Raw genomic sequence first — 16,184 nt, forward strand, 5'->3', positions numbered from 1 at the left:
GATTTGTGCTTGAAAATTATGTACTGTAATTCTGCAAACTTAAATACTTCAATCAATCAATCAACAACAGCTGTCCACCACCCTTTTCAATTCATCAGAAGCTTGTAGATCGGCTATTTTCAAATGGCCGAAATGTATCTGTATTCTGTAATGTAGGATGGAAGTGATTAATAATGTCTACAAAGTAACTAAAGTTTTTAATGTAGTGGAATAAAAGTACAATATTTGGATCTGAGATGTAGTGGAGTAGAAGTAAAAAATATTGGAAATTCGAAATACTAAGTAAAGTAAAGTAGGCCTATATATCTCAAAATTGTACTTATGTACAGTACAGTAAATGTACTTAGCCTACTTTACACCACTGAAAATTAACAGTGGTTGCCACGAGCTCCCTCTAGTGCTGAAGCACTTCAAAGAAACTTGTTGAGATAGTTTGAAAGCTTGTCGCGCAGCACTAGAGCCAGGCAGCTAGCCTAGCTGTCGTTAGCCAGGCAGCGACCATAACGATCAAAACTCATGTACCGTCCAGATGCTACATCCCGTCATCATAGGGACAGTGGTGTCACAGACATGCGTGCGGATATAGCAGCCGCAGGGTCTGATATCTGATCCGATATAATTTTTGGTTAATTCCCAGACGATTATCGACAACGCTCGTTTCCTGAAAAGCCGAAAAGAGACAAACAGCTCGGTGAGTTGTGCTCGACAAGGCCTCCGTCTATCTCTGACCTGGGCTGGACGGACCATTAAACAAACATGCAGCTCTCTACGCCTATTACTAAACTAGACTAAACACCACAAGTTGTCGCTGGTGACGAGACAGGCACAGGCTTCTCACATTTATCAAGTATAATTTAATATTTGTTATTTTAGCATTAATTGGGGGGGCTCTGTGAGTAGCCTGTGGCTAGCGTACGAGCTAGTAGCTTTAGCTAATCCCAAGCAGCCAAGAGTGTGGTAACATTTACATTATTTATTGCCATGTCAGGATGTTGTAGCAGGTGATAGTGTGGTCCTGACAGACAGGCACACAACTAACGTTAGCTCAGCTAACAGCCATGCACATGCAGTCACTTTAACACGTTAGTTAGCGAACTTGTTGTTAAGGCTATTAAGGAACAATAATACTTAACAAAATAATGCCCAGTAGGTGTTTGACAGGCTCGAGTCTTGCATTTGATTGAAGACGCTAGTGGCAATGCACACTGCACATGCCATTAACCTAATGTTAACCTTTAGTCACCGTTAAATATTAGCTGTCACTGTTTGTGTTTACATTGACGTGAGCGCGAGGATTGCTAGAAGCAAGGCCAGGCTTGGTTGGAATGAGAGCCTGTGTCCAAATATTATCCTCGCAAATTATTACAAAAACGTATGTATCTACTAATGATTAAACTAATGCATGCAATTATTTAATGGCCATAATATAATATTACAATGTTGTTCTCAGTCTACAAGTTAGCCCCAATATGTTCCCTCAGTCCCTACGCTCATTCTGGAGCTACAGAATGAGTGTAGGGACTGAGGGAACATATTGAGGCTATCTACAAGTAAACTTTGTCTTTACCCTCAGGTCATGGATCCTGAGAGACTGAAGCGACAAGAGGAGATTCAGAAATCAATGGGCTTCATCCAGTAAGTTAACAATAACATTGTTTATTATTTAAAAAACTCTGTAACCAGCTAACTCATGTAGAAACACTGATATCGTTCTGTGACTGTGTGGTTTTTATCCACAGGTCCTCTCTACCCTTCCCAGAGCCAGAGACCTATGAGGTATTACACTTTATCCTAATTTAATTGACACAGTTCTTTATTTTGTGTTTGTGCCGTTAACAATTTGTTCACGTGTATAACTTGTGCTTATGTACAATACTGTCGTTGTCTACAACTGGTTTTGCACTGTAACCTGACTTTTCATTCTGTGAAAACCATGGAGTCAGCAGCCAAGATATTAAGTAACAAAGTGTTGTTCCCATTAAATGTGTTCTTTGTCCATGACCCTGTCAGAGCCTCCCTCAACAAATCCATTTGCTGAGAAAATTCTTGCACAGAATCAACTTTCGGAATCTGGCTCCATGTTTGAGCTGCTGTGTTGTCGTTTTTGATTGACCTCAATCTTTCTCTATACGTAGCTCTCACTTTCCCCTTGACTCTGTATCTCACCCTAACCTGCTGAACCTCTCCTATTGCCTTACGTTTTAGCTTTTTATTTTATTTTCTTTCTTTCCATGGTCAGATCTAGTTAATCTCACTACATAATTGTTTTAACTACTTTAAACTGTTTGTGTGTGTCATTTCTTTGTGCACCACTGAGAAACCCTATGGGGGTGTGGTTTAAAAATGAGAATCTGGTAAAAACTTCACTCTCAATGATTAACATTTGTTTTGTGCCCTTTCTTACCTGCAGGCCTTCTTGACCCAACTCGTGTGCAACCTACAGGATGAGGGAAACACGGTGTTCCGAGATGGTGACTGGCGCCAGGCAGCACACTACTATGGGGAAGGAGTCAGCGTGGCTCGCTATGCACAGGCCGAAGCCCTTGTCATTCCCACAGAGCTGCTGGAGTGCCTCTATGTTAACCGGGCTGCTGCACATTATCACATGGTGAGGAAGGACCAGAAGAGAGAGAGCCTATCATTTACCCTCTTGGGGATTAATAAAGTTGTGTCTATTGAATTTTGTATGTGTGCAGTTGTGCACACGAGGAGACGTTTTGAATCTTTATTGTGCACATGAGGAGACAGAGGCAGATTCAAACTGTTCCCGAATACGATTGCCTGGTCCCCGCTGGTCATGATTCACATTGGCCTTGATTCTTCCACAAGTACACTTACAAGTTACTGTATGCAATCTTCTGTTGACCAAATTCGTTAAATGTCCACACCTTTTCTCATGGTTTTCTCTCTGCATCTCTTGTCAGAGGGAGTATGATCGTGGTGTTCAAGACTGTGACAGTGCGCTGTGCGTGTCTGAGGGCAGTCGCAGAGCTCTGTACCGTAAGGCCATTTGTCTGAGGGAGCTGGGACGCCTCAGGGAGGCCTACGAGTGTGGCACTAGATGCCTGCTCATTTCACCGCTTGTAAGTTATCGGCACAAAAGACTAAAATATATTTGCTCATGAATGAAATGTTGATTTTCTGTCACCATTAGTGTTTGTTTATAAATTATGATTCATTCAGATTAAAATTGTTATTTTCTCTGTTCTTTCAAACCTTTTTGCTTTCTTGTTTCATTTCCAGGACAGGCAGGTGGGCGACCTCGCCCAGGAGCTGGCTAATAAACTTGGTCTGAAGGTTCGTAAGGCATACATCAGCCCTCAGGTTGAGTCTAGTAGTGCCACAGGAGGAGAGAATCATGGAGAGACTTCCCCACCCACAGGAGAGGTAGGTAGTACAATTAGAGCTGAATTGATTCCAGTGCAAACCTTTTGCGTGTGTGTATAGATTCACTTAATGATTTTGAGTTCAACAGAATACAATGTTTCTTCTTGTTTTTAGACATCCTCCAATGGCTTAGAGTCTTTGACTGACATCGGACCAGGTATTTTTGCTTTGTTTGTATTGGCAATAGAGATAAATAAACTCAGGAGTAGGCCAAGGAATTAAATGCCTGAACCTTTCACATACAGCTTATGGAATTTATTTATTTTCCTCATTTTGTTGATTCATATTCAAATTTATTTTTTAGGATAAAGCCCTTGAAGGGTACCCTGTCATTTTAGATATTACTCAGATCCACTGTGTCATCAATATCCCTCCATATTTTCATATTTTGTTATTTGCAATGTTACTTGTCCCTATTATGTACAAAATGGGGAACCTAAATTCTACATTGCCTTCAGTACCCATATAATTTCCTTACATTTAATATATTTATTATTATTCTGTTGAATAATATGTTTTCTCGTAAATCTGTTTCCACCTCCTTTATAAATTCTTCTATTGCTTGTTTTTATGTAATTAGGAGGCACTTTGTGTATGCTTTTGTTTTAATAACCACTTTAAAAAAGAAATATGTACTAAACTATTACTAATATCCATTAAATGCTTCTTTCCATTTCCTTCCCAGCAGATCTGTCCAGTGCCCAGTGTATTCCTGCTCCTTTGGCCACGCCCATCCCTGTCAGTGATGACCCTGCGACCCCCGTAGTGACTCCATGTCCTGACCTGTCTGAGAGCCCCAGTAGCCAGGGGCTACCTCCCATGCCATACTCGGTGCCCGTATCCGATCACATAGATGAGTGCAGCAGCAGCGTCATCAACGATGAACTGGACAGTCTTCTGGACTGCATCCCCAAGAAAGTCAGTGAGGTTAGTAGAGGAAAAGGGCTGGATGGATTTGGATACCTTGGTGTATGAACCCTTTAATATTAGCCAAAAATGCTAAATAAATGTTTGGTAAGACTCAAATATAACTATCGTGACTACAGCAAAGAATTTTCAATTTAGCAAACAATTTGCAACCCTGACTCCATTGTTGACATATCTTTAATGTCTATAATTTTGTCCCACAATTTTGCTAATAATCTTTCACCCAGTCAATTATCTAATGTAATCCTGGGAGCTACACTTCTTCTGCCGACCTGGGGGGCAGCGGACTGACCTCATGCTTTCTTCTATGCATGAGGAGTCCAAGCTGATTCTTTCCACCTGATGGGGGAGAGTTTCCTCGGTCGGACATAGCGTGTGGAGGGAACACGTTATTCCGATCAGTTCCTTTCCCTCCATCAGGTGCCCCGGCTGACCAGGGGGAGGTAGTTTAGAGACCAGGATTACTGCATGTTTTTGTGATGCGAACTCTACACAGAAAGGCCCTTTCGCCAACCCGCCTTGGGTATGGGCACTGATGACGCGTAGGAGAGAACACACCCACAGCGTCCCCAGTGGGAATCGAACCCAGGACCTTCTAGCTGTGAGGCGACAACCCTACCGACTGTGCCAACGTGCCCCCACATATCTGTATTTGAGCTGATATTTGCATCTGTGCATGTGTCTTTGGTCCAGAGTCCAGTGCAGGGTGCCATCCCTACCAACCTCCCCAACACAGCGGTGGGTCTTCGGCCTCCGTACTCTCCCAGCCTTCCAGCCCCGTCTTCTCAGCTACCCCCTGCCTATTTCAGCCAGATACCCGCCCTGGAGCCCTACCCCCCGCTGGCCCAGAGGGACCAGGGCTCCACCCAGGCGCGGGACGCACTGGGATCCTTTTCGCCAGGAGCTGGGGATGGAGAGGGGAAAGGAAGTAGTGGTGTGGCAGGAGGGCTGGACTCCCTGTCTGAGTACAAATTGCCTGGTGAGTGGAAGGCTCATCTATGTTTTTTTTAATTATCTTGAAATCTGTGCTGGTCTTTCCACCTTGAATATGGTTCCTCATTATCAAACTGATTTGAGTTGTGTGCATGAATGAACAGTTAAACAGCCATCGATGTGAGTAAATCAACAATTTTGTGTGATTCTCGGCATCGTTGCAGCAAGGCCACAGTTTCTTACTTCAATATCTCTGTCCTTTTGTCTCCAGGGGGGCGAGTGTCTCACAGCTTTATCCCCGGAATACGCAACCATAGCACCCCACACACGGTGAGTAAAACACACACAAAATGACATGCTCTTGCCAAATGACACAGATTAGGGAAGAGCACCAGCTCTCCAGCAGTCAGTAGGAGATTTAAGTTCTAACTAAATCTTTGCCTATGCTGCTATAACACAACAGCAAAAGCGTAGCCTTCGTGGAACGTAGCCCCTTAATAGGGACACAGCTATTGTCTGTTTTCTTTATGGTCCAGCCTATAATAACCTTTGTCCTCTTCTACAGAACGGTCCATCTGGGACCAACCTGTCTCTGCTCTCTAGGAACCCCCTGGCAGCCACGCATGAGTTCCGCCAAGCCTGTCATGCCTGTTACAGCCGCATAGGTTTGTACACAAAGGTCAAAGGGACATTTCTTTGAAACACTTGTGGTTATGTGGTCATTATTTTTATTTTTTTAAAGTAACACACACACACCACCAGGAATGTCTGTTGTCAATGAGTCTTAACATAGTTAAAATGGAGTTTGAAATTCAAAGGGCTGATATAGGATGGGGTGTCTGATAAAATAAATATTGAATCAAATAATTTATAATATAAGCTGTCTGCCTTTGTTGCACACCAAAGAAAGGCCACAGTAGAAGTTAAAATGACCCCAGAAGTGTTTTAAAGCGAAATACCCATTAAACTATTTGCCAGGGCTTCGCAGTGAGTAACGTTATCATACCCTCTTAGGAAGAAGTTCTACATGTAAATCATGTTCTGCATTATCACTGCCATAACCACTCAGGCCTTTGTAGAGACCAGGTGTTGGTGTTGGAGAAAGAGTGGGGTTGCGGAAGGTGCCTGTAATGTCATTGATTTGGTGGTTTATCCGTCACATCTCTGTGATGACAAAAATGTTAACCCATTCTGACCTGAGATCAGATTCATACGAGGTTTCCGCCGGACACACACTGGTCTGATGAACCCATTCTGACCTGAGATCAGATTCTAAAAATGTCAGTCGCTCTTCGATTTTTCAAAAATAGCTAAAGCATAACATGATGCTGACACCAAAATGGGTGCCCGTTCAGAATGGGTTAAAGGTCATGGCCACCAGAGGTACATTTCCCTTATTATCCTAACTAGTTGATTGACTCCTATTATTTAGTTCCATATGACATATGTGGGTTTTCTGTCTGTTAATTGGTATTTCATTCTTTTCATCTGTGTACTTTACTTTAATGTTATGGTTAGGGTCAAAATGTGCTATATAAACACATTTTAATTTGATTTGACAGATCTTTAGTTGAATTTGGCTGTAATGTAGCCTCTTCATATCTCACTATCTCAGGTCCACGAGTAATGGACTACCAGTATCAGCCTGAGGCAGCACACCGCTGTAAGAGAGACGTTCTTCTGTGTCGCCTCAAAAACACAGATGACCCTAACTGGAAGAGGGTCCGGCCCCGACCTGCACGGAACAACTTCCTGGGAGCGTTTGTGCTCTGTAAAGGTATGTTTTTAAGTGAAATGACTGAATAGAAATGATGGGAATTGTTTTAAACAGGCATGGTAATTAATTACACTGGTTAAGTATGTCACTGATGGCTTTAAACCTTTTTTTATAGTCCAGTTTAAAATGAGTTTCCTGCCCTGTAGATGCTGTAATTGTACACAAAACTACCCACCAGAGCATGACATGACAATTTAACAGTGCTGAGCGTAACTATAGCTGTAGCAGAGAACAGACATGACTAAACGGCACTGAAGTTAATAATTTGTTTTTGACCTGAACACCCTATTGTGAGTTATGCAGTTTCACACATACTAGTAACTTGGTGACGATGCCTAAAGAATGGGCGCGGAGGCCATATAATTGTCTTCTTTTCTCCTGAGCATTTCTCATTCAATTCATTAATTGCTTCACTTCTATTAATGGAGAAAGAAAATGTGAACATAGCTAAGCCATTTTCTTTTCTTTGCTCTCCAGAATGTATCCATCTTTTCTATAAAAAAGCCCTATTCTTGACCTCCTCCCTCTTGTCCTCCACAGAGGTGCAGGAACGACAGGAGTGCCAGTATGGGGAGAACTGTACGTTTGCCTACTGTCAGGAGGAGATTGATGTGTGGACCCAGGAGAGGAAGGGTGCTCTGAGTCGTGAGCTTCTGTTCGACCCCCTGGGCAGCACAGAGCGCCGTGCGCTCAGCGTCACCCGGCTGCTGCAGCTCCACATGGGCATGTTTATGTTCCTCTGTGAGGTGAGAGCCAGAGAGACGCATACGTACAGTTTACTGTATGTTCAAGTTTTTGTATGTTGGAATTAAATTCGTTTTGACACCTGTATATTGGGTTTAACAGATGATACTATACAGTTCTAGAATCTACATCTGTTGGTTACAGTTTTACATTTGAAATTATGTTGCGTTACAAACTCTCTCTTCTCTCCACTGGACAGGAATGTTTTGACAGTAAACCTCGCATCATCAGTAAACGCAGCAAAGAAAACTTAGCTGTGTGCTCAAACCTCACAGCGCGACACCCATTCGACGATAACAAGTGAGTCTGACAAGACTCTTGTCTCTTTGAAATGTACTAATCTCACATGACTTCCCTGTTCTTTCTTATATCTTGTATTATATTGTGGAGCATTGTGGAGCACTTTAACCCTATTAGAGATGATGTAGCCTGGGGTCCACCTATGCTTTCTATGGCAAAACAAACAGCCTGTGTTTAGCCATTTGATTGTTCCTCTGCCATGTATTGTTTTGATTGAAAAGGCAGCTGGGAAGACCTGTTTTAACTCGATTGCAGTGTCTGCAGCAGGTACGCAGCCAAGTTGGTATGATGTTAGATTGTACTCTATAGGCGTACAACGTTACAATTTTTAAAATTGTAATACCGCATTTTGTGCTAGTAACAAGAACCTTGAACATAAAGGAGGAGAGGTCGCACAACTCATATTCACGATGCAAATCCTTTATTTTATTTTATTTCAAGACCAATGTTTCGGCAGAAGATGCCTTCTTCATTGTGTAAGAGAGAACCCGCACTATTGCAATTAACACTCAACTAGAATTATCAAGTCTTATTTACCGTTTATTTAATGTCGAGTACTGACTAGGTCTCATTCTCAAGAGAGACCTTGTTCAGGGGGCCCTAAACATTGATTTATTAACAACAAAAATGGTTTTAGAGTTAAAGCTGCACTATGTAACTTTCCTATTCTTTTGTTTTTAACACTTTATTTTGATTTTTATTGATGAATAAATGAAAAAACATGTGTAAATTTTGTTGTATCCGACATGTAAATATCCCCCCCTCCCCCCCAATAGTAACTTTCCTATTCTCCCCCGGAATTCTACCAGTGAGTTAATGGAGCCTGCCTGCTTGCTCAGGATAAATTGACTATCTCAATATGTCTCAATAGAAGAGCAGGGAGATAAAATGCAACCACTCCAATTGTATAAGTTATATTATGTTAACATACTGTTTTTCAGTATGTCTACTGTATCTCCTTTCTAGAACTTGTTTCCTGATTTTACTTTCTATTAAAACTTTCTATTAAATTAACTAACCCTACATGCAATTAATTTTGTTATTTGTTTTTCTGAAGCATTGCTTCTATTCTGTTGCTGTTAAACGTAACCGTTTAAATTACTTACGTGTGTGTGTGTGTGTGTGTGTGTGTGTGCGCATGCTCCTTCCAGGTGCCTGGTGCACGTGGTGAGGTCGGCCAACGTGCGCTACAGCAAAGTGCGCCCGCTGCATCCGCTGTGCCAGTTTGATGTGTGTCGCCATGAGGTGCGCTACGGCTGCCAGCGCGAGGACAGCTGTTCCTTTGCCCACTCTGTCATAGAGCTGAAGTGCTGGGTCCTGCAGCAGGACACAGGTGAACACTGCAGCACATACTCTACACCTGTGGTTCTCAAACTTTTTTGCGTCAAGGACCCCCCCCCTAAATTGATGTGTATTTGGCCACGGAGCACGGACCCCCATCTGAAAATGTTTTGTGCCAGAGACCCCCAAAATAGAAGATGTATGTGGGAATGGTATATGAATACACACAGCAGGGCTCAGAAAGGGGGCATGTCTGGTTATCTTAGGGCGCTTTCACACCGGACATGTTTGGTTCGTTTAAAACGAACCATGGTCCGCTTACCCCTTTGGTTCGGTTGGTGTGAACGTGCATCCGAACTCTGGTGCGGATCAAAGAAACGAACCATGGTCCGCTAAAAAAGGCCGGACTCGGTTCGCTCCCAAACGAACCACGTAGATGTAACACAAGAGCAGCTAGGGGTACTATGATAGGAGCCAACCAATCATATCAACGCTTGAGGGGTACTACCCGGAAGTCTTCGTCATTCTTACGGGTGCTTCAAAATGCAAAACATACTCTCTCCCCATGCCTTCAGCCTTGGTGGAGACAATCCCTTGGGAGATTTGTCTGGCACTCCTCAGTTTGAATTACATTTCGCTCACCCTAGAGTTTTGGGTGACCAATCAGAGCCCACTATTCAAAGTGAGACTTTTAAATCTATGACGTTGGAATCTGTTTGTAACCGCCCCTTGGAAATACATTTTAAACAAAAAAAAATCAGACTAATTGTATCTACACAGTGATAATAGTCTGGCCATGCCAGGCTATGATATGACAGTTGAGCGAAAACTGTGTTATATCAGTGTCGTGTGGTGTGCCATCACAAGGCCCTTAAATGGAAGTTGCTCAGTGGCATTTTGAAGCACCCGTAAGAATGACGAAGACTTCCGGGTAGTACCCCTCAAGCGTTGATATGATTGGTTGGCTCCTATCATAGTACCCCTAGCTGCTCTTGTGTTACATCTACGTCACGTCCTATTCATTCATGAATTTAACCTGGGCCCCACCCGCCTGCAGTACCTGGTTTTGACCAGTAGGGAGATGACTTCAACATTGCCCAGCCATCCTGGGGGCTTGATGCGACAACACACAGTAGTAGTAAATTTGTAACATCCGGTCGTGGGTTTTGTCTCTTCAAAATAGGAGTTGAACGGGGACAATCCTGGCAATACGAGGTGAATTCATTCATTAATCCTGGCGGGGATTAAGAACCACCAAACTTATTCTGTGCTTCTTAACATCTCTTAGGTATCACCCATGAGGAGATGGTGCAAGAGTCCAAGAGACACTGGCACAGGCTAGAGCAAAATGCACAGAAGCAGCAGCACCAACAGAAGGTAAGGCTGATGCTGGGATGGGGAGGGTTCCAGGTGGCTCGACCAGTTAGCGCTTTGTGTAACGAGTAGTGTAAGCTATTACTCTGCCATAACGTCAACGCCTGTGAAAGAATTAGTGTTTTATTTCCTGCGTGCATGTTTGTGTGCAAGCACAGTTGATATGTAATAATGTCATTGAAGATTGATTGCATCTTTTGAATCAATCTGTCGCAATGTTATCTTCCCCTGTTCCTAACCTCTCTTTCTCTCCGTCTGTCAGCCTATGCACATCTCGCACCATAGCAGCAGCATGGCTGGAGGAGGTGGTGTTGGGGGGATTGGAGGAGGAGACGGTATTGGTGGAGGAGGAGTGCACTCTGTTGGAGGAATGGGTGGAGGCATGGGAGCGGTGGGTTCAGGGAGGGGGCGGGGTCTGAACCTGAAGATGAAGTTTGTGTGCGGCCAGTGCTGGAGGGACGGCCAGGTCAACGAACCTGACAAGAATCTCAAGTACTGCACGGCTAAAGCACGACACAGGTGAGAGGCCCACTTTGACAAGCATAAGGTGAAGACATGAGGTGTCACCGAGTGTCAATGACAGGTTTGACTATGACAATGATGCCATGTGTATCATGCTATGGCCATTGCAGTCAGCAGATCCCAACCCTGTTGACCACCGGAAGGCTGTTGTGTTAGACAGGGTTCTCTAACACCATCGTCAAAACACCAAATGAGGGAATATCTTTTGTTATAATCCTGTTCCACAGGCTTATACAATCTGTGTCAATTTGCATTGAAGCTGTTCTGGCAGTTTGTCGTGGCCTGTCACGGGCTTACTAGGACAACTGTTTGTTTTTCCTTTTATTTTGTCACCTGTCTAATGTCTATATAGGGAGTTTCTGTTCAGGTCCTGTACTCTGGACATACTCTGACCCTCTAGTTATTATTCTAGTTATTAGCCTACACACTAGGTGTAGTAATGGCCTAAATCCACATGACTGAAATATTTTAACCACTGCTCTTGTGCATTATTGAACAGCTTACAGTCTTACACTCTTGTAACCTAATAAGTTTTACTGCAGTTTCATATTAACCTGTCATTTACTCTCTGTGCAGCTGGACTAAGGAGCGACGGGTCCTGCTGGTGAAATCCTTTGAGAAGAAGAAATGGGTTGTGGTTCGACCACTGCCTTTCTCTCGCACCTATCCTCAGCAATATGACGTTAGTCCCTCTATGCTGAGCTCCTTATAATCCACACAACCACTCACACACTTACTTCCCTCATCCTTGTTTTGAATTTAAAGTACTGTAATGAACCCTGATTGAAATTCTGATGAAGCATCGTGCTAGAGCACTCTTGGTGTCCATTTTTATTTTTATTCCTTTTTTGCTCTGAGCGCCAGCTGAAAATATTCAACTTTTGGAGAAGAGCTGCTCATCAATGTCACACTTTGTCCTTCAGGCGGTGTCGGAAACCCAGTTTTGATAGTCTGATATTTACCTTTGTTTCAGCTAGGCTACTTGTGCTAATAATGCAGATGATGACAATGTTTGTGCACAGCATCGGTTGATGATTGTAAACGTTGCAGGCATTAATAAGCCCTCCTCCTAGCATGGTGTACATGATATCCAAAGGGATTCTAAGCTTAAACTGCTTTCTGTGTACCTTAAAACCGTCTTGGGTATTACAAAAATATATTTCAGACAAGCACTTAAAGTGATGACAGTCACTTTAATTCACACTTAAACATTATGGGGGAATAATCTCGTTCCCCTGTAATCATCCTCTAGGAAAAGGATATTACACTTACTGCCATAACCATTAAGGATAAGTGCTTAGTCCAAATGTCTGAAAGGTGCATGCATGCATGCATATTGCATATATACAAGCTCCTAACGCATGTTTGTGTCCTGTCAACCCCCCACCCTGCTCCAGATGTGTGTCCATGTGATGAAACAGAAGAAGTGCCACTATATTGGTAACTGCTCATTCGCCCACAGCCTGGAGGAAAGAGATGTGTGGACATACATGAAGAACAACAGCTGTAAGAGATATATATATATACACACACACACACACACAGTTTATAATCAGAGGTGCACATTATTATTTTGGGCTAGTCCTAAAAGGAGCACATGGAGATTTAGCTTGGTGCGCATGGGGCAGGTTCCATGGGGCAGGTTCCACATGTTTAAGTAATTTCAAAGTGTGTGTAATCAAGTGACAGATGCATGGTTTTCATATTGTAAATATGGTCGCTATGGTGGTTTAGCGACTAGCACTTTGACAGCTCCATAATGGTAGCTTGTTTACAACTGAAACGGACTTCCTGTGCTCTAACTTTGTCTTCAAAATAAGAGCCACTTGTAATGATTAGTAGTCGACACTAGTTTTATTTCCAAGTCTACTTGCAGGACGTTAACATCTCTTTTGAGTGCCTGGCTGTACACAACAGAATGTCGTGTCAGGATTCTCTAAATTCCTGTCAGCTGTTGTGGCGCAAACCTGCCAGATCTGCTATTTTCACTATTTTTGCATGACACCGTTGTGAAATGAATCAAATATTGCCAATCAATTCGTTGAAATATAAAACGATTACAAAAATCACTGTTGTCCTGCAGAGTATTCAACCTCAAGGTCATAATCATGCCTTATCTCTTCTCTTTCACCCCACTCTTTTCTCTTTTCTCACTTTGCCATCATTCCCCTCCTCCCTTCTTTTCACTCCCCTCTGTCTTCCCCAGTGAGAGACATGCAGCAGATGTATGATATGTGGCTGCAACTGACCAATCAGACCAGGCGCGCAGAGGGCTCCCTCATGACCCCGCCCCCAGAGGAGAAGCAGGTTACCATGACGGTGGATTACTCTGAGGGCATGGTGAGTTGTCGCCGGCTGCGTTAATGGGATACGTTAAGGTTAAACTTGTTGATAGCTGCAAAGTGTCTGTGTGTTTATGACCACCTGGGGGTCTACCCACTACATTGAAAATGGTCCAGCATCACCTGTGTGTGCGTGTAACACATTTTCATAAACCTTGAGTAGTCATTAGGCATCTCCAAAGAGAGAGACTAGTTAGACTTTGAGTCAAAAACGTCAGTCACAATCAAGAGACATGTTGGTGCGTGCAGTTTCATTTTGAGACATGTTGGTGCGTGCAGTTTCATTTTGAGACATGTTGGTGCGTGCAGTTTCTTTTTTTTTTACATTTTGAGTAGCCAATAATTTGCATTAATTCCTCCCCACACACATTTCTGTGTTAACTGCTGTTGTATCCTACCGACTGGCCTGCCAGTGAGAAGCCCCCGCCGGTAGGACGTAGGGTAATGCAGATTACCGAATATCGGCCGATATTAGAGCATCTCTACTCTAGTTTCATTGAAAGTCTGTTGGCCTGTATGTTTTTCAGGGAGGACGCAGGTTGTCTGATGGAGATGAGCTCTGAGTGTCACCGTGCCTGGGAGAAGCCGAGTTCCCTGGCCCTGCAACCAGAAGACGAAGGAGATGGGCCACCCACACCTGCTACTGCTACAGTAGAGTATCTTTATGTCACACCAGTCTGAATGTGTCTAGCATCTCACCAGCATAATGAGATGCCCCTAGATATACTGTAGCTGGCTGGCTGACCACACACACAGACACACACACATACACACACAAATCACAGGCACCAATTCACACAGAGAAAGTTGTTGGTGAAAACGCAAACCTTTTTAATTATTTTTCTGCCATGCTACAGTTATAGATAGCAGCTTGAATTCCCCCTCGAGCAAATATAAACCCTTGAAATGCAACCAGGAATCTACTCTGACTTCCCAGAGTCCCTGCATTTAATCCCCCGCTGAGTCTGGGGACTGCTTTCTGTTATCGCCAAATCCGAACCCTGCTTCCCTCGTGGGAAGGTAGCGAAAAGGGTTGAAAGAAATATTTTGTTTTCGTTTCAGGGGAGATTGATGGTTAGGAATGCTGTTTGTGTTTCCATGGGAATTGTACTTCCCTTTTATATTGTCTGCCATATTGGTAGAGCTTTATGAATGTATGGCCTGCACAGGCCCTTTAAATCATGGACGTGGATCAGGAAAAGTGAAGAACAAATCAAGATTGTGGTTGTCGAATGTATTTAGGCATACACGCCCAAAAAATGAATTTCTGTCCATTTTACGTTTTCCTCCTTCCGTGCTCTCCTCCCGCCGTGCTTCTCATGTATAATGGGCAGACTAATGCCCCTAGCTGGTTATCTGGCCACGCCTTTCATGCCTTCCCTACACAGCACTGGCACAGATGTGTACTGTACACATTCACATCCATTGTTGGCCTCTTATTCACGGTCGGCCTGGATCCAGGTGAAGTGTTACATGCTTGTATTTCAGCCTCCTTGACTATTTGCACAACTGAATTATACTGGTTAGAATCACCTGTTGTGTATGTCAGGGGGACATTGAAACATTTCCAAACGCAAAATGGAGAAAGATTCGGTAGAAGTACTTATATAGTGATATGAGGCTAATTTATAACTTATCGATTGGCATTTTGGGTCATGGGTGACCACTTGGAAGTATTAACCACTTTTATGGCATCCCTATTTTGGGCATGTCAGAAGTGAACATTTTTAAAACAATAGTATGAAATAAGCCATAAGTGGTTAAGACATGAAGGCTGGAAAGCTGCAGAAGATGTAGTACATAGCCCAGCTCATCGCTGATGTCAGCATCCAATGAGATTAGACCGCAGATGCTCATACGAAAGTAATGACCCCATATTGAACTGAAGCACAGTTGACTAAGGAAATGAGTGATATTTGACTAACGATAAGATACAATTATTTTATTCTCCATTTAATTATGACATGAAGAGAAGAAAAGTCTCCATAGATAATAAGAATGACCCCATTTTGAACTGAAGCATAGTCTACTCGAGGTTTATAAAATCAGGTTAGGAAGCGAAGACCGTACGGTGGACTCCATGTTGCTCTCTGAACATGCACAATTGAGACCAGGAAGTTGTACATGCACAAATCATAGATATGGCACAAATGGCCCAGCAGATGGCTTGATGCCACTGAAAGGAGGGGTGCTTGTACATATCATGTCACATCAATGCATTTTACCTTTTATATTAAAGTTTTAACAGCAAGTGGATAAGTACGTTCCAGCATGGATCATCACACAGACAGTAATGCTGGTCGGACGTGACATATGTACAAGCATCCCTCCTTTCAGTGCTATCACGCCATCTGCGCTGCCATTTGTGCCATATCTATGATTTGTGCATGTACAACTTCCTGGTCTCAATTGTGCATGTTTCTTTCCTTCCAGGGAGCAACATGTCTTCGCTTCCTAACCTGATTTAATAAACCTTGAGTCGACTAAGGAAATTAGTTATATGCATGACTAACACAAAGGATAACATTATTTTATTCCCGGGTGAATCATGTTTTGTGAAAAGAAGAAATCTCCATGGACATAATTATCGAATAATA

At 43.1% G+C, this 16,184-nt stretch overlaps 1 protein-coding gene across 3 annotated transcripts; it reads left to right on the plus strand.

The window, feature by feature from the left end:
* Positions 1–455: 455 nt before the first annotated feature.
* On the plus strand, positions 456–15,984 carry zc3h7bb (zinc finger CCCH-type containing 7Bb). Of its 3 annotated transcripts, none has more exons than XM_083787942.1 (21): positions 456–691; positions 1,574–1,635; positions 1,740–1,776; positions 2,411–2,608; positions 2,925–3,083; positions 3,244–3,387; positions 3,502–3,544; positions 4,073–4,314; positions 5,008–5,293; positions 5,519–5,577; positions 5,813–5,912; positions 6,863–7,024; positions 7,565–7,770; positions 7,968–8,068; positions 9,220–9,401; positions 10,638–10,726; positions 10,986–11,242; positions 11,822–11,927; positions 12,643–12,751; positions 13,452–13,585; positions 14,115–15,984. In XM_083787942.1, the coding sequence occupies exons 2-21, from the start codon at positions 1,577–1,579 to the stop codon at positions 14,148–14,150; spliced, it is 2,709 nt and encodes a 902-aa protein (XP_083644068.1). In that variant the 5' UTR covers positions 456–691; positions 1,574–1,576; the 3' UTR covers positions 14,151–15,984. The 3 variants fall into 3 exon arrangements, with proteins under 3 accessions (XP_083644068.1, XP_083644069.1, XP_083644070.1); XM_083787943.1 differs by having other exon boundaries at positions 4,076–4,314; XM_083787944.1 differs by having other exon boundaries at positions 4,073–4,305; positions 14,115–14,252.
* The last annotated feature ends 200 nt before the right edge of the window (positions 15,985–16,184 follow it).

Source organism: Protomyctophum parallelum, assembly GCF_964188405.1.
Source record: "Protomyctophum parallelum genome assembly, chromosome: 17".
Lineage (NCBI taxonomy): Eukaryota > Metazoa > Chordata > Actinopteri > Myctophiformes > Myctophidae > Protomyctophum > Protomyctophum parallelum.